The 17,935-nt window shown below is 39.8% G+C and overlaps 2 protein-coding genes across 11 annotated transcripts in view; one reads left to right on the forward strand and one right to left on the reverse strand.

The window, feature by feature from the left end:
- GIGYF2 (GRB10 interacting GYF protein 2) overlaps positions 1-17,935 on the reverse strand; it is a 75,194-nt gene that overhangs the window by 31,057 nt on the left and 26,202 nt on the right. For all 10 annotated transcript variants that reach the window (XM_031064622.1, XM_031064621.1, XM_031064625.1 and 7 more), the window contains 2 exons: positions 15,774-15,885; positions 15,184-15,224 (listed from right to left, as the gene is read on the reverse strand). In XM_031064622.1, coding sequence (XP_030920482.1) covers positions 15,184-15,224; positions 15,774-15,885 — 153 coding nt within the window. The remainder of the gene's footprint in view (positions 1-15,183; positions 15,225-15,773; positions 15,886-17,935) is intronic.
- KCNJ13 (potassium inwardly rectifying channel subfamily J member 13) lies at positions 1,341-9,933 on the forward strand. Its single transcript, XM_005430218.2, has 3 exons — positions 1,341-1,475; positions 7,562-8,042; positions 8,875-9,933. The coding sequence occupies exons 2-3, from the start codon at positions 7,565-7,567 to the stop codon at positions 9,495-9,497; spliced, it is 1,101 nt and encodes a 366-aa protein (XP_005430275.1). The 5' UTR covers positions 1,341-1,475; positions 7,562-7,564; the 3' UTR covers positions 9,498-9,933.

A 17,935-nucleotide genomic window follows, 5' to 3' on the forward strand; every position in this document is an offset into this window, starting at 1 on the left:
CTTTCTACAGTTCAAAAGATGGTTTCTAAGAAAATACTGTTTGAAACCAAAAACCAAACCAAAATCCTACTTATGACTAAGTGAGGCTGTCTGCAGTGGAGGGAAGGGTAAAGGGCAAGTCACACCATCCTACAGCCTTGTCACACTGGTGGGAGTCCCCTGGCACTACATTATTTGCCCTGGTTTTCAGAGTCACACCATGCCTATCAACTTTCAGTGCTGTGCCTGAACATGTATAAAAATGTTCCATTCTAATGAAGCAAAAAATCAATGTTTTGCAATTTACGGTTGGGGGAAGGTTAAAGAAGGAAAAATAGGGAGGATTTTGTTCCCTAAGCAGGAAAGTCTACATTAATGATTTTCCCAGCAGGCCTTCAGTAGTTCTACTGCAAACAACCACAGCCTTTGTTTCTCAGATCCTCTTACATCTGACGTTCAGTCAAAGCCCTCACATCAGCAGCTCACCAAGGGATAAAAAAAAAAAAGTGAACCAGTACTGTGTTCCAGAGCTGTCCTCAGAGCTGGTCCAGCAGGGAAGCACACTGACCACTCTGCACAGCTGCTCACTCAGACATACCCTCAGCAACTCCTCTCATTTCATGAGTGAAAGAGCAAACAGCTTAAGCAAAAGTGGTTTCATCTGCCACATGGAATCAGCAAGCCACGTAATCTGCCTTGTTTCATTCCTAGGCTTTAGCAAAATCCTGTGATTAATTCCATGTTTTCACAAAGGAGCAGTGTGGAGATGGAAATGGCCAGGTCTACATCTTCTGAGCAGCATTAGGCTGCAATTCAGCAACAGCCTCCTGAGAGCACAGGTTGCACCATGAGCTGCATCCACCCTTCCATTCACATTGCAGAGCTTGGGAGCTAACAGGAAAGGAACAAGTGGAGCAGCAGGGGGACACAAGAGTGTCTCTCTTCACCCAAATGAACAGTAGTTCATATTGTTTAGAGAAAATGTATCAGTGAACAGTGTCAGTTCTCAGCAGCAATATGGGAACTTTTCCACTCAGCTTTTCCAAGGGAATTTTGGCCTTTTCAACTTTCATGCAAAACTTTAGGTTATACAAACCTAAAAAATTATCTTGATTAAGGAGGTGAGGAGGAAGGCACTCCTTCTCCAAGTAAGTGTTTGAGGATTTCTCCTTGGCTGCTAAGAGTTTGTGTTGGGTAAAGAAATGCTCCTAACAAACCAGCATTCTTTTCCACATGATCAGAGCCAACCAGCCCCCCTGCAGGCAAAATGACCAATCAAATCAGCTTCAGATGGAAACCAATCCCCCCAGCATATAAACACAGGAATGAGACATACAAACCCATTTTTAAAGGTTTTGGGTGGTTTTTTTTAATCTTTACCAACCACTTGTGGGAAGTTTCTTACTAGTGCTGGGACCAGTACACCAGACGAGAGCAGTCCCTCTCCTGGAGCCCAGGTTATCCCCTCCTCCAGCACAAAGACCCTCTAAAGACTGGTAAGTACACAAAACCATCCTATTTTTTCTTCTTTTTTTCTTATTATATAATTTAAACTGTTCTGTCACTCTTTAATCAAAAAAAATCAAAACTCTTTTCAGAGTAGAGTTTTATTTCTAAACCTTGCTTAAACTAAGTATCACCTTAAACAAAATGCTTGCTGATTTTTTCCCCCTCAAAAAGAAGAAAATGCTGCCTCAGGTGACCAGAGCCCTAAGAGCACAAAGGGCAAATCCAAAGTCTTTGAGCAGTATTTTTTCAGAAAGTTTTTGAGATAAGTGCTGGAAAGGCTCTGCAGACAGGGTGCATTTGCAAGCTCCAGCTACAGCAGGTGGGTGTCATGAAATTGGCCAAGAATTATGAAAAAGACATCCTCACCTTGCTGCACTCGTAACTCAGCACTCAGTTCCATCACAAATTAAAAGAGACAAGCTTCACATCTTCAAATTTGCTTTTACCATCTCCAATTATATCTCAGATATCAACAGTTTTCAATCTTTTAATCAATGCATTCATCCCTGTGCTTATGGACACAGAGCGAGCTGGCACCGCTGCTCAGGACTCCACACAGGGACATGGAGTGAACTCTGTCCTGCACAACTCAGCCATTCCAGGCAAGCCACGGGAAAGCCTGCATCTCACAGGGCAGGACTGCTCTTCACAAACAGCAAGTTCCACAAAAAAAGGGTGGCAGCAAACTTCTGCAGCCTTACATCAAATAAAACCCTCCCTGGTAACTATCAAATTATTCCTCTGTTACCAATATTTAATTCTGCATTTAAGTTTCTTTATAAAAATTTAATATATACAGGAATATTTTACAGCCTTTCCTAAGACTTTGCTTAAATGCTGCTTTTCTGATTCTCCAAAAGTGGCCAGACTAGTTGGCCCACTCAAGTCCTACTTCAAAATTAAGAATTAGTGTTCATATGGATCCTCAGAGTACTTATGTGAAAATACATTATATATAAAATGGAGCACTATTTAGCTTCCCAGAAATCAAGTATATAAGCAGCTGTTTTTCCTGCACTATAAAAGGAGACATACTCTCCTATTTTATCATCTCTTTCTTTAAAGTGCATTGAGTAATAAACTGTCGCAGAAAGTCAAAAGTATGAGCTCTCATACCCCATCCTTTATGGCACCTGCTTTGAAAAAAGTAACTTGAGGTCAACAAATTCAAGTTTCCATTTTAACAAGACCTACTTATAAATGTAACAAGTCCTAAAAGTTTATCTTAATTCTGCACACTGCTTAGAAGTAACAGTTTTATCACAAACTACTTCCATGCATCCTAATGAGGCATTGGCTACAAAACCAAAAGGACAAATATGTTTGAAATGTTAACTGTTCTACTCACAACAAAAGCATAAGCTTTCAACCAATGCAGCTTCTTAAGCTGAACTACCTCCTACATTTCTAAGACTGTCCCCTAATGTAAGTTATATGATCCAGTAATTTCATCCATACTGAAAAAACCTTTATTTCCTAATAATAATGCCAGAGCATCTCCAAGGGTGGCCATTCAGTCTAAAAAAAATACACAAAAATAATCTAAAAATAAAACCACACAGCATAGCCATTTTAATAGCATGAAAAATGCCTTTACAAATCATAATCTCAGTTTGTTCTTGTTGCAAAGCGCAGATGCAGCAACAGACCTGCTCAATCCCAGCTGAGAGCAGACAAGGTTTAAATCTGAAGCTTGTACATGATCATGCAAAGCCAGGCCAAGGAAAGAAGGAATGTACACATTCACACAGGGACACGCCACCACACAGATTCTAGTAAATCTTGGAATGATGCTGCAATTATAAAGTAGTTTTTGCAGTCACTCCCAGAAAATAGCAAGTCCTCAAGACCACTTTCCTGTCAGAATGAAGCAGCACAGTATAAACTGTTTCAAATCCCTTCCTGGGACAATTAGAGCAGACTTTGGTAAGACTAGAAGCTGGGCAAACAGGGCAACACTGCAGAAGTCTCCTCTGAACACAACTCCTCATTCAGGCTCCTCAAAAGCTTGCAGATGTATTTGTATATCCAGCTGAGAACAGGCTGGAAGTGTCACTTCAAATGCCTTCAACTGAGAAGGCACCTGGAAATGAAGATAGCGCTGCCAATAAGTTTCCCTGCAACCCTACCAAAGTCCTAAGAGAAAGCTAAGCAAGAGGAAAGGAGAGGAAATCAACGTGGTGGCATGGAACAGAAAGTCAAATGGTGCAATCCTTTATTGCATTCTGTTGACTTTCTGTTCCATGGTGGCATGGAACAGAAAGTCAACGGAATGTAATAAAGGCTGTGACAACACAAGGAAGAAGAGCTCAATCTAAAAAGCAAAGCATGGGAGAGCCACATGCTGGATCATGAATTTCAGAAATGCAAGCAACATCCCAAAGCTGTAATGCAAGGTTTTATCACACATAAATCATTAGCCAGCCAGGTCAGTTTAGAACCTGTCCCACTGCTAGAAGGAATCAGTGATCTTTTTAAAAATTAGTACTCACCCTACCTTGATTTGTCTTAGAGAAGTGTATAAAAGAAAGAAGCCAGGATGAGGGACAAGATGATAAAAAGACTGAAAACCAAAAAAAGCTAAGAACAAACTGAAAAGTGGTGCTGGTGATAATTTAGCTTTCAAGGGAAGGTAAACAGGAGGGATTACACACAGCAAATGTGTGATAAGGGACCGGTCAGCATGCCAAAAGAGGTTTAGGAAAGTGATTTCTGACAGTTCTTGTCTTTCTAGTCAGGGGCTATCAGCTGAGAAATGGAGGTACAAGAAACACCAAAGCTTCAGCAACAGTCGCATAAGTCAGGAACCAGAAAAAGCAAAACCCACCAAGTAACATAAAGGGTGTTGAGAGAGATCACTGGACAAACCTGGATAAGAAACATTGCATGTGTGTTATAGCACAGACAAGCATTCTCCAACAAACACTGAATTTTTCTTCTCAAGTTGAAGATTTGAATGTCTTTCCTAAAACATACACTGAAATGGGAATTAATGTGGGGTCAATCAAGGACCACTCCAGGCAGGGGATTCAATCAAGTGCCCCAAACTGTACTTTGTAACTTCATTAATTTATCACTAACAAGGAAAGAAGGTATTTGTATTTTTTTACTATGGCAAAGGAAAGGAGTAGACAGAAGACATTAACACTTTTTAAATTCAAAGGCACATCTGCTTTTAAGCTGCCCCTGCTTTTGAGAATAGAGAGGACTGATCCTCCAACCTGGGTAAGGTATTTCCCAGGGGGCAGTTACTCTTTTGCCTCATATTCACACCCAACTGCACTGCTCTCAGTGTCCATCTGCAGTTTCTTATCTGTTTTTCTCACTCCAAGATGCAAAGACTTGTGGCTCTTAATCCATTAACAGCGCTTGAAAAAAGGGGTTTTGGAACTCACAAATTTCAAATGTTATCCCTGCCACTGAAATGGACAACTAACATTTTTAACAGTCCTAGACTAGAAAAATCAGATCACTGTACACAGGACTGTTCTGAAATGTGCTGTTGGGGGCTAATGTAGGTTCTCTTTCTCAAGTTTCTTCAAAATCTGTAAGGAATCAACCTTCCTCTATTGAAAAAAATCCCAAAGAACCTGACTGATTTTTTTCAGAGTTTAAGATAACAATAAGTGATTAATCACCACCCTAAGAAGCTCCTTAATCAACAAATCTGAGATCCTACAATGCTGACAGCATTTGCTCTAAGTCTGTAGTGTTCAAACACACAGCCTTAGCACTCATGAGAAGATCTGAAGCACAGCCAAAAATAATGTACCATATTAAGGATGTTTTCCCTTTTTTCTTAATGTACATAACACCACAGAAAAGGTTTCTGTCACCCATCAGTCAGCATCAGAATCATTTCCACAACATCTATTTGTTCTGTAAACCCATATTGCTTAGAGTCTACAAAGCAGATCCTGCCCTCAAAGTACCACAAGAATTTACAGAAAACCACAAGCTTTGGCTTTTGGTTGTGTTTTGTTGTTTTGGGTTTCTTGTTGGTTTGCTGGTTTGTTTTGAATGCATGATTCACTCAGAGGCATTTTGTTCTGTAAGTGTTCTCTATTCAAACAAAGGAGTGTTTCTTGTGAGTACTGCTTACTCTGAAAACCAAGGCACTGTTCAGAGCTCATTTTAAGCAGGTCCCCCATCATCCTTTCCATCCAGAGATGCCCATTTTCCAGCTCCTTAGAGGCCCTCCAGAAGGGCTCATCTAAATCTTAGCACAAGAACTGTGCTCTACAGACAAGTCACTAATCACTGGATGACTGAAATATACATAATTACATTCAAGTTACTGTACAGCAAGAGTGAGAACTGCCATTCAGGGAGCTGTGCAGCAGATTGAAGAGTTAACTCAGTGAAGGTGGGTGGACTACAACCAAAATCCTCCAAGAAAAGTAGCCTGGTACCATATGCCAGGACCCCACTGCAGTCTCTGACACAGAGAATGATTTCAAAATATTCCTCCTGGGAGATGTGAACTGGAAAATTAAAATAAGGGGAAAACCACCAAATTCCACTCAGGCCATCATCTACTTTTTCTCCCTCTGACTACAGCATGGATAGAAGTAATAGCTGGATGGTTTTGAGAACAGAAAAAAAAATTAGCTAAATAGTCACTGTGATGTCAATCCTCATACCTCAGCAGGCATTAAACACAACTAAAAGCAAAAGAGAATCTTCTGTAGTTACTAAAATTTGGTTGAAGGTTAAGCAAACAGGCATGTAAACTGCTTGTTAAGGGGATCAAAGATCACAAGACAAATTTTCACCTACCATAAATTCATTCTGAATTTCAGAATCCTTATTTCTAATGCATTTCAAGAGAAAATTAAGATGGTACTGTTGGAAGGGAAAAATCCAATTCCTCTATGAAAAAATGTAATAGACTGAAGCAGCCATCATTCAAAGAGAAGTCAAAATCAATAGAAAACCAAAACTTGACTAAATACACCATATATAATTATTATTTGCAGAATTTACAGGTATTTTTAAATTCTCTGTTGTTCTAGCAAGCTTCCTCACAACCTTCTTTAAACAGGTTGTACACCTCATGAAGTCTCTATTTTACACAAACCTGTACTTAATTTTAATCTGCCCCAGGTGAACTTTAAACCTACATATATAAAATGTAGGGATTTGAGCGACCACTGTCTTTTCAAAAGACATTCACCAGCTCTGGCAAATCCCACAAGCTTTGAGGTTTAAAAGCAAACAAAGGAGCCTAATATGCCAAATACCTACAGATAACCATTTTGCTTCCCATATCTGCAATTCTACCTTAATTCCCATATGCTTGCTGTCCTATTTTACTTGGTCACTAGTAAAAATTGAACTGCTCAGGCAGACTAGACTGGAAAATATGTCACAGTGTATTTTCTGAATTGCTCTCCTGTCCTCTTTTTACCTGATCCTTACATAAACAGCCTCAGACTCCCAGAAGTAGCTCTGCCCTGAATACTCTAATTCTGTTTAACTGGGCATGGTGGGTGCAGACAGGAGACAATTCTTGAGCTAGAAGAGTCAGAAAGGGCTAGTAGCTATAGTACAGCATTCCCCTAAAATGCATAAATGTGTTACAGAGATACTATAACAAACATTCTTTCCTTAGCACTATACTTCTGTTAATAGTATTCATAATAGTACTGGTAAATTATTATACTCTGCTCATAACAAATTACAAAATCTGATATAATCAGCAAAATTCAGTTTCTTTTCACACACAGTATGCCTAATCCCATCCCACTCACCCCTAAAGCATTAAAGCATGTGACTCCTATGTAAATTTAGGAAGGTAAAGTATGAAATTTTTATTTGAACAGCTAAGCAGGGAGAATTTGAGAAGTAGTCAGATTTCTAAACCTAATCTTTTCTAGCAAAGTATTACCACAAACAGTGGTAAATTCCTCTCCAAGCTCCTGACTTAATCTTCTCTGGATTGCAATGTATAAGCCCTCCTTTGTTGGCTGCAGTATTTCTACCCCTGCTGATGTGTCAGAAGCTGTGACCATTAGGCAAAATACAAATATGTGGCATTGTATCACTTTTTTTCCTTTCTTCTCCTTTCTAGAAGATGACGACAGACACGCTAGAGAGCAATAACACCAAGTCCAGCGCTCCCCTCCTGAGTCAGAGGTACCTGAGGCTGGTGACCAAGGATGGGCACAGCACGTTCCACATGGCTGGGGCCCAAGGCACAGGTGTGTCATACCTCCGAGACGTGTGGGGGATACTCATGGACATGCGCTGGAGATGGATGATGCTCGTCTTCTCCGCTTCCTTTCTCCTTCACTGGCTGGTCTTTGCAGTGCTCTGGTATCTGCTGGCTGATATGAATGGGGACCTGGAGCTGGACCACGATGCTCCACCTGACAACCACACTATATGTGTCAAGTACGTCACCAGTTTTACAGCTGCCTTCTCCTTCTCGCTGGAGACACAACTCACGATTGGCTACGGCACCATGTTCCCAAGTGGGGACTGTCCCAGTGCCATTGCACTGCTGGCAATCCAGATGCTCCTGGGGCTCATGCTAGAAGCCTTCCTCACAGGTAATCCTTCCTACTGCATCTTTACACACAACAGGTGTAACAACTGGATTTAAGAATAGCGCTAGAAATAAATACTTTTCATTTTGATATATGAAAGAACAATTAGGGCAGCCACTGCTAGGATGACAAGACTCCAGCTATGTTGTACTAGAACTTAAATACCTTTAATCAACAAAAGACAAATAAGGTGTTATCAATATCTGCACTTAAGAATGTCAGTATTAATTGGAAAACACTTGTGATAGATCACAACATATCACTCTCAATAATTTATTTCTTATGCCATTCTCTCTCTCAGCTATTACCATATAATTACAATATTTAAAGTCAATTTGTCTTGATTTTTAAGGTGTACTTTCATCTAGCTGAGCTATCTTCATTGATCTTTAATTCAGTGTTCATGTATTCCTCGGTACCTAAGTTTTTACAATGTCACAGCTATTCTGAGGTATTTTGAGTTATTTAAAATATTCTTCATGTTTAAAGTAACACAAAATACTTTGAAAATACATAGGCTAGTTTACTGCGTATTAGAAAGAGCTTCTACAGTATAACATATCAAGATCAGTTCCAATTACAATAAGTTGGGGCAAGCTAAAAGCCTCCTCACAGCTACAGTTAACTTCCAAATATTAACAAGTGAACATAACTTATTTTTCTAAGTATTTTAGGAAAGCTATACTTTTTTGAACAAAAGCAGGTTAATATGATGACAACCTAAGTTTCCAAAAACGGTCTTTCCAGCCTCAGTCTGTTTCTGCTCCCTTGGAACCTGCAGGGAGCCAGCCCAGGCCTTGTGCTCACACTGAGTTTGCTCTTTCCCATGCCCCAGGTGCTTTCGTGGCCAAGATTGCACGCCCAAAGAACCGGGCACATTCCATCCGCTTCTCGCGCTCTGCTGTGGTCACACACAGCGAGGGGAAGCCTCAGCTCATGTTCCAGGTGGCCAACACTCGCTCCAGCCCCCTGACCAATGTCCAGATCTCTGCTATACTTTACCAAGAACAAGAGAGTGGCCAGCTGCACCAAACTAGCATTGACTTTCACCTGGACAGCATCACCGCACACGAGTATCCATTTTTCATTTTCCCTCTGACCTACTACCACACCATCACTGCATCCAGCCCACTGGCTGCTCTCCTTCAGAGAGAAGCTCCTCCCCACTTTGAGCTGGTTGTTTTCCTGTCAGCTGTGCAGGAGGGCACAGGAGAAACGTGCCAGAGGAGAACATCCTACCTCTCATCAGAGATCCTGGTGTACCACCGCTTCGCCTCCCTGCTAGGCCACAATGCCAAAGGCGAATACGAGACCAAGATGGAGAATTTTGACAAGACTGTTCCTGAGTTCCCAGCTGCACTTGACTTAAAGAGTCCAAAAAGGACTGACAAGGAGATCCGCATCAATGGACAGCATATCGACAGCTTCCAACTCTCTGAGACTGGCCTCACAAAGTAAAGAGAGCAAACCTCGAACTTTGTGCTTTTTTAATTATTATTACATTAAACTTGTGGGTTCAGTTTAAAAACTTACTTCCTTGCCTGCCCTGCCACCTTTTAGTGATCTCTCTCATTGTAGTCCCATCCTTCTGATTACAGCATGATACACAGAGTGAAGAGAATGTGTGTGCCCACTGAGGAGAGCCTGCATTAACCACCCAGCATGAAGTCAGGTGCCTGAATCACAGTACTAATTCTTGGGAAATTAGAAGAGCTATCTGCTGAATTCACCAGACTATGATTAAAGCCACACTGACCCCAAAAGGAGAGATCTTCAAAACTCGCAAAGCTGACCAAAGTCATACTTAACCAGCTTGTGACAAAATGGACAATAAACCAAAAGCAGAAAACAGTATGGGGTCATTCAGTGAATACATGAGTTCTGGTATAAGTAACCCTGTTCATCCAAAAGCCTGGCTTTGCTATTCTCTCTTCTATCTCTCTGGGAATACAGACTTACATCATTTTTCAGATGGCTGAAAGTCCTGCCAATCTCTCATGGCAGTGAACAGCACTCTGGCTGTGCTTATTAAGCAAAATTATATATCCTAAGTGCAGTTCTTCATTCTGCCAAATAAGAGAGCATCTCAGACAGGTCTATGAAGACACTATCAAAAAATCTGGGTGTATATGACAAATACTGCAATGGAATTTTTTTCTTATTTGACAAGACCGAATAAATTATTTAGCAGTGTAAAAAAAAGACTATTTCTAATGAATCAATGTAAGGGGGTTTTCTAAAGGCCCATACATTCCACATGTTGTCACCTTTGCGCTGCTTGTCTCAAGTATATCTGACCCAGAAGGACACACTATATATATGAGAAGTAGAACTGCATCCATTGATATTTTATGCTTTCTAACATCAATCTTTGCCTGTACACACAGCACAAAAAATATTTAGAGACACTTGAATCAATTTTGAAATAAAAAATTAAAACAAACTATACATTAGAGTTCTGTATTTAAGTGCCTCATAAACCTACTGCAATTAAGATGCCACTCTGAAGCTCCTAAACAATTTAAGATGCTAAAAGAAAAACACAATGATGGATAACTACTTCCAAGCTCTCAACAAAAGCAGTGCCTATTAGGTGTTCATACCTCAACAATCAAGTAGAATTAAAATAAAGTTACCTTTCAAAGGTTAAAGACTTTTCCCAGAAACCCAGATGGCATAAATAGCAACTTTCATTGACAACAGCATAAGACATTACCAAATCTACTTCCTCTTCACCCAAGTGGTCAGCAGCAGGAAAAATGGCCTCAAACTATCTGACCAGATAGTTTAAACTGAATTCTTCTCAAGTCACAAAACTGTTCACTGAAGTGTGTTCATAACCCAAACAGGGTCAGCAAAAATCTACTTTGGTTTTTAGGGTCTGGGGAGTCACCCTACAGAAGCGTTCCACACACAGTCAGGGAATGAGGCAGAAGGGCCACATTTTTGTTCCAAGTGAGCTCTCATTCCAAAATAATTCAAGTACTGCCTTCCCCCATTCCAGACCTCAGAGAGATTAGATTTATCACAGACACTCCCAAAATCCTTTCCAAATTTCATTCTACAGACAAGCATTAGTGACTATGGTGGAGCTTGGAGTGCAGCACACTATCAAGCTACACTGCCTTCATCTCTCTTCATCACTGTTTTTTTTTAGTTATTAACTCATACACAGTTTAAAGAACCTTTTTCCACACTTGTGTCAACACCAATAATTTTTAATTATTTCTTGCATTTTTTCTACATTCTCTATCAATGTAAGACATTGATAAGAGTCCTACAAATTAAAAACCAGTGCAAGAGCAGTAAAACAGACTCCTGTGTAAAGGTTGAAATAGGGCAGCATTCTGTGTGAGGTATTGAGTATTGTTTGACAGCATTCTGGGTGAGGCAGGGTTTCTCCCATATATCACATGGCACTATAATCTCATGATTTAGAGCCAAGGATATACAAAGCTATTTCTAATTTCAATTCACATCTAATCAAAGGTGGGCTTTTTTTTTTTATTTCTACATAACTCAATACTTTGAAGTTGTCCTGGTGTTAAAATATTTTTCTTTTTACAGATTTGGTTTAAAAGGGAGTACAACAGCAAGTATAAAGAAAATACATGTTGTTAGTATCTGCTAAATGCAATCTTGAAATACTACATTTTGGAATGCAAAACTGAATGATACTGCAGAAGTAAATTAGACAAAGAACTGTGTAGTTACTTCAGAACAAGGGCAGAAAATACATTAATATTGCTTTTACAGTTCCAGAGAACTGGTGAATCATGGATGTCTGAAAGTACTGGAAATATGCCATGGCCCAAATTGGAGTAGAAACCTAAGAAAATTGCTGATGGGCTCTAATGCACCAACATAGCATTCCATGCTTTAGTACAGTAAGAGCAAACCAGTAGCTGAACCTTCTGTGAATGCAACTCCTGCCAGCAAGACATAGCAGGAGAAAAAGCCAGGCAGAGAGAGGGAAAGTATGATTCAAAGAAATTCAATATCCTTTTTCTAGCCACTTGAACACACCTTTTATATGCAAGTCTTCTGAACCTAACCAAAACCCACACAAAAGCAGAACTCAACCAGGTTCCACAACTGACTTACTAACAGATTTGTTTAAACTACATAACAATTATTCACTACCAGTTTGTAACTGCTGGTAACTAATCAAATCCCTTCAGCTACTAAGCTGGTATTAGTCAGGAGGCTGCACAGAAAATTAAGCAGCTTTTGTGAAGAGAGAGACATGCTCAAGAAAGCAACTTGCTCATTTTCTTTGCTAATGGCCTCAGCCTTCCAAATACCATCAGGGTTCGAAGTGAAGTCTGTCAGAACTGTGACAATCTGCAACAAACTTACAAATACTTTGTGCATCTTCAATCTGCATGCTGAAACCAGGAACAGACACTGTTTATACTGAGAATCAGTCAAATGTGACCTCACAAACTGCCGAGAGCACTGAAAAAGCAATCATTAATTTTTAAGAACCGCATACTGACCATATTTAAGAAATAAGTATTTGTTAAATTTCTATTACTTTTTTAATCTCTTCATTTTTAATTGAGGGATCTTGCATTGTCCTCCATTACAAATACCCAGAAGTGATTAAATATTTGATTTCTTAATAATTCTCTAATGGGATCTTCCAGAACAAAGAACATGAAAAAGTTGGCAACTCCGTAAATTATGTAATCTGAATCCAAGGCTCTATGAAACAGCAAGGAAAAACTGAAACACGGTAAAATTACAGAATAAAACCTCAACTAAGGAGTTTAACCAAGGTATCAGAAACCAGTACACACATCTGCTAAAGCATGTGAGTCTGAATTATAACCTGTATATCAACTCCTTTCCTTTCTGCTTCCACAGCTTTGTGTGGATACTAGTGCTTGCTATTAACCTGGGACTTCTTTTGGCACATCTGTACTCCCTCTCACACTCAAAATATGTTGTCATTAGAAAGCCATTACATAACAATAACTACTAATAATTAACCAAGGCTTGAGTTAAGAACAGATCAACACTTTCTGTCAATATTTCTGTGCTCTCCACCTTATCTCTCTTTGGAAGTAAAGGGGAGAGAAATGGTCTTCCCACTTACTGCAACATTAACCTCTAACATAGCAATAGTGTTGTTAAAACAGTATTTTTATAATAAAACTTCAGAAAGATTGAAGGTCTTTTGCCTCTCATACTGACTGGCAGAGAAATACAAGAAACTAAAGAAGAGCAATTAGGTTCTCAAAAAGTTTCATAATTTGAGAATAAGCACATCATCTCTCACAATGAGCTTCCAACAAATTGCACCAGGGACACCATCTTCCCTAGGGAACAGTTCTTGGAAGACACATTCAACAGAGCCCTCATCACTAGCAGTTGCTACAAACACAAAATGCTCTACACTAGCTGCAGATTAACCTCTGGCAGACAACACCTTCTCTAAGGACATTCTGCACACTGTAAATTCTCCTCAATTTCAACTGAGAAATACTGAAATCTAATCCTATACTAATATGCAATATTTTTGTCCTTCTTTATCAGAAACGTGGTACAGTCTATATCCTGGAACCGGAATTGTTCTATTTCTAATCACAACAACAACAAGAAGCTAAATAAATAAAACTAAATCAACTGTAGCAGATACTACTTCGAGACCCATTTTTCTTTTGTAAAAAATGCGGTCCTGAAATCTCAGTGGTACTTACTTTCCCCCATTTTCATTTTTTCCTAAAAAATTTCTGAATATAGAGATACATGGAAAGTCTGGAGTCTCACTACGACATTTAACACTGGTCAATCTCCGACCAATATCAAATTATTTTCTAGAAGTATCCTCTTTTTAAAGGAGACAATGAGGAAAACATACACATCTTAATTTTGTGTTGAAATTCAACTTAACAAGCAGAAAAATAAAAGCACTCTTTAGAAGCTGTGAACAATTCCTATATGGAGGAGGACTGGAAGGGCTTTGAAAGCAAACTCCTATGGCATGTGTCACCATGGTAATCCTGAAAATTATAAATATGGCAATTTATGCTACTCTTACTACAAAAATACCAACATCTATGCAGGGATTAAAATACACTCCTGTCAACTTCTAATTACAATTGGATCTCTTTGGGTTTGTCTTTAAATTCAACCTGCAATTATCTGTTATAATTTATGCTTTCTCAGCATATTACCAAGGAGGGTATGTAGCCAAAACTCATTTTAGCAAAGCCAAAGATTCCTTGGGTCCTAAATAGAGAAGACACATTGTCAGTAAGCTCTTGCTAGTACAAAACCTCTCAGCAGGCACAGCTGTGCTCCATGCACAGGGAAACAGGCCATGGAGAAAGAGGACAGGCACACCAGAGAACAAGCAGCACATGAGCCCATAGAGCAAAAGTCACGGCAGTTACCAGACAGCCAGAGCCGCCCTGATGTTCCCACCAGCCTTAGAATGTCTAGGTTTCATCTCCAAGATGACAAACCCATTCTGACTCAAGTTCAGCTGGATGTTCAGATGTACTGGGCCACAATTAAGGATCCAGCATTCTGACAGAACATAGCCAGTGTGAAGAATTTCAGAAACAGAACAAGGGAGGATCAAGAGACAGAAGAGCAGATAACCAGACTGAACAGGAAGTTCAGATGATGACTTAACTAATTTGATCAACAGTAAATCCATCAGCACGGGAACCTCAGGACACTGCTGGGATCTCTCACACTAGCAAGCATTCAAAAAAATTAAAGGTCAAATGGTCAAGAAGTCCTAGGTACCAAAACAGCCCACACCAGGAACGTTTAAAGCTGCACTGAAAGAAGGCGTATTACCACAGCACGCCTGTTCATCAGCAAAGGCTTCTTTCACAGAGGTACAAGAACTTAGTTCCACTTGTAAACATCACAATTAAATAAACAGAACCTACTTACTCCACAGGCTTCTTATCTACCACACTTAAATGTCCAATAGTGAGAACAACACAAAGGAAGAGAAACAACACTTTGAGAACACACTTAGCAACCTGGCACAGTATCACGAATCTTGAATCAACAATATACCTGGAGCAGTAAGAAAGGCTGATACATGTGCAAATCCCTTCCCCCAAACACACCCTGCTCCTCCCTCCCATTTTCTGCCCACACAGTAACAAAACCATACCTGGATCTTTTCGCCCTGGTTTTTCAAAGCGTCTGTCTCCCCTAGAAAGGCAGAATAGAAGTTTCAAATAAGGTTTTGGAACTACTCCAAAAACTCATTTTAGGTATAGGTTTTGCTGGTTTTCTTTACTTGCTGGGAACTTTTTTAAAATCAGAGCTTGATGGACATTACCTTTAGATGTCCAAGTGACAATTTAAATTTTCAGGAACACCAATACACACATGGCCCTTGGGAACTGGGTATGTTTTCAAATGTGCCCCTAAGTACTGTGAACAATGTCCAGAGTAAAACTGAAGCAAACCCTTAGCACCAGCACTTCAATTGCAACTGTTGTAATTTATGTTCTCTTAAAGTAGTTAGCTCCTTCTTCCCAGGAACTCAGCAGAAAAAAATCTTTGCAAGAAATGTTCTTTTACTTTCTCCAGAGCCTCAAGAAACATTACTGTGTTTGACTCCATCTTAGAAATTCGGACACTTCACTCACAGATATAACTAATTACCTTTCCTAAAGTGTTTTTATGAAGTCAAAAGGCACAAATGGAAGCTGAACAGATGTGTGTAAAAAACTTTAAGTGCTAGAGTTCTGTTACCTTTCCTCCCAACTCTGTGATCTGTGCATTTCCCTGCCCCCTCCTCGCCCAAATCCACCCTCCACTTCATCAAAACTTCTTTGGTAGAAACCGCTTTCTCCTCGGCCTCTGCCTGAAAAGACAAAAAACACAAGTGTTTGTAATAAATAATAATAGAAGTTGAAAGAATCAGGTAGGATTCCCTTTCCTGGTGTCTCTGAGAACTAATCTTGCAGTCTTAAGCCCCAGTGAAATTATCTGGGACAAAAGGAAAAAGGAACAATGACTGAAGAGAGTCTTATCCAAAAATTCTTATCAAGAAGTGCAAGACCAGACAGAACAGGCAAACAATTCTGAAATAAATACGATGCAGAAAAACACAAATACTTACCCAAGAGAAATTACCAAGTAAGTATGCATTGTTCACACAACATCCACATTGCACGCGTGTGCTTCACACACAAAAATCATATCACTTTTAACAGCAAACTCCAAAATGGCACTGCACTGTGGATGTACTCCTAATTATTGCTGTCAAGGGTCATAAAGGAGAAGGAAGCTATTATGTTCTAGTGACTGCCAGTAAAAATCTCCCCCAGGATCAGTGGGAAGAAAAGAAGGATCACAGGATGGTTATAAGCAGGTCAGAATGAAGAAGGACATTAACTATAGCTTTAAAATTATCCTACTGATCTTCCCAGTAAATGGTTCTCTACAGGCAGCTACCAAGTACCAAGCCTCAAGCCAAAAAGTTACAGACAGATCCTCAAGCAAAGCATCTCAAAGCACATCTTCAGGGCTTGAAAAGGCATGGGGTGTTTGGGTAAAAGAAAACAAGCCCTACACAACAGGAAAACAACACCCACATACATCCCCAGCCCGTCAAAACAACTTCCAGCACTGCTTAGATTAACGGATGGGGTGAAGTTTCCAGATCTACAAAAGACAAACACAGCTTCACACAGTGCACCAGCAGAAGAAATGGCAGGTTTCTAAGCAACTAATTTACCATTTCAAGATCTCATGGAAAGAAGATGAACAAGTGGAACATCTATCAGCTTGCTGTCAGGATAATGCCTTGCCTACATACACATGTAGACTCTACAGTCAAGTTTAAAACCGAAAAAGCACCTGGTAACAGGAATTCTAGGCTGGATAAGTACCTCAAACATCTATCTTTTCATATTTCTCTCTTCCTGGCTTCAAGGAAAAAAACATCTCAAAGTACAAGGTGCAAACCTTGCCAGATATCTGCAGAAGTAAGACAGAATGCCCAAATGAAACAGGAAACAAACACCTTCAGATTGGACTGCAGTTCTTGCAGTCTTCTGAAGAAAGTAATAAAAGGCCTCTACATTTAAAATCTAAAGACACCTGGATATATCAAGGAATCATACCATGTTTCAGTATCTTATGACCAGAGAAATTTAAAATAATCAAGACAGTTGCAACAGTTTCTCTACTATTCCATACCAAATCTCTTAGAAGGGGTGGTAGGTAAAAAGGGCAGAAAACTGCTTTTCAGGCAGAGAGAAAGAAAAGTGATCCATGGATAATCTCGCTGGGTCTTTAAATACACAACTGCTTTTGTATCAGGCAGAACAGGTGGCAGGGTGCATAAGGAACAATTTTAACATTCCCTTTAGACAAACTATCCTGTTCTATCACCAGCAAAGTTGATCAGTGACAGATCTCCCAGAATCACAGAGATGCAGCTTTCCTTACCACAGAGTTTTGAGGATGCCTAAGTTCAGATGAAGACTAGACAAACTCAAAAAAGAAAAACAAAATTTATTAATGGAGGCCACATCTGGTTCAGGAAATATGCTGAGCTGCAAACATGTGGCAGCTGAGCCTCTCCACCTTCAGTCCTTATTCTCTTGCCAAGATGCCTTCTTTTAGCTGCTGCTAGACTATGGTAACCTTGGAGATGAGCAAGCCCATGCCATATCCAGCGTAGATGCTTTTACACGAACTCAGGGAGAGGCAGAGCACTGACTGACTGAGCACTCAAGGTAAGAGAGGAGAAATTAGCATCAGACCTAGGAGAGTTATTAGAAACATCTTCACTAGGGCAAGTCTGATACAATAAGGTTGACTATAATAAAACAAGTTGCAAGAAACAGGAAGAGGTGATACAACATCAAAAGAGCATGATGTTTATCCAGTTAAAACATCATGGG

Source organism: Geospiza fortis, unplaced genomic scaffold (genome assembly GCF_000277835.1).
Source record: "Geospiza fortis unplaced genomic scaffold, GeoFor_1.0 scaffold592, whole genome shotgun sequence".
Lineage (NCBI taxonomy): Eukaryota > Metazoa > Chordata > Aves > Passeriformes > Thraupidae > Geospiza > Geospiza fortis.

Bases quoted from the DNA above. Each gene is read 5' to 3' on its own strand.
- KCNJ13 (XM_005430218.2), top strand. From the start codon at position 7,565: ATGACGACAGACACGCTAGAGAGCAATAACACCAAGTCCAGCGCTCCC. The intron at 8,043-8,874 runs GTAATCCTTCCT...CCCATGCCCCAG, and splicing joins GCTAGAAGCCTTCCTCACAG to GTGCTTTCGTGGCCAAGATT.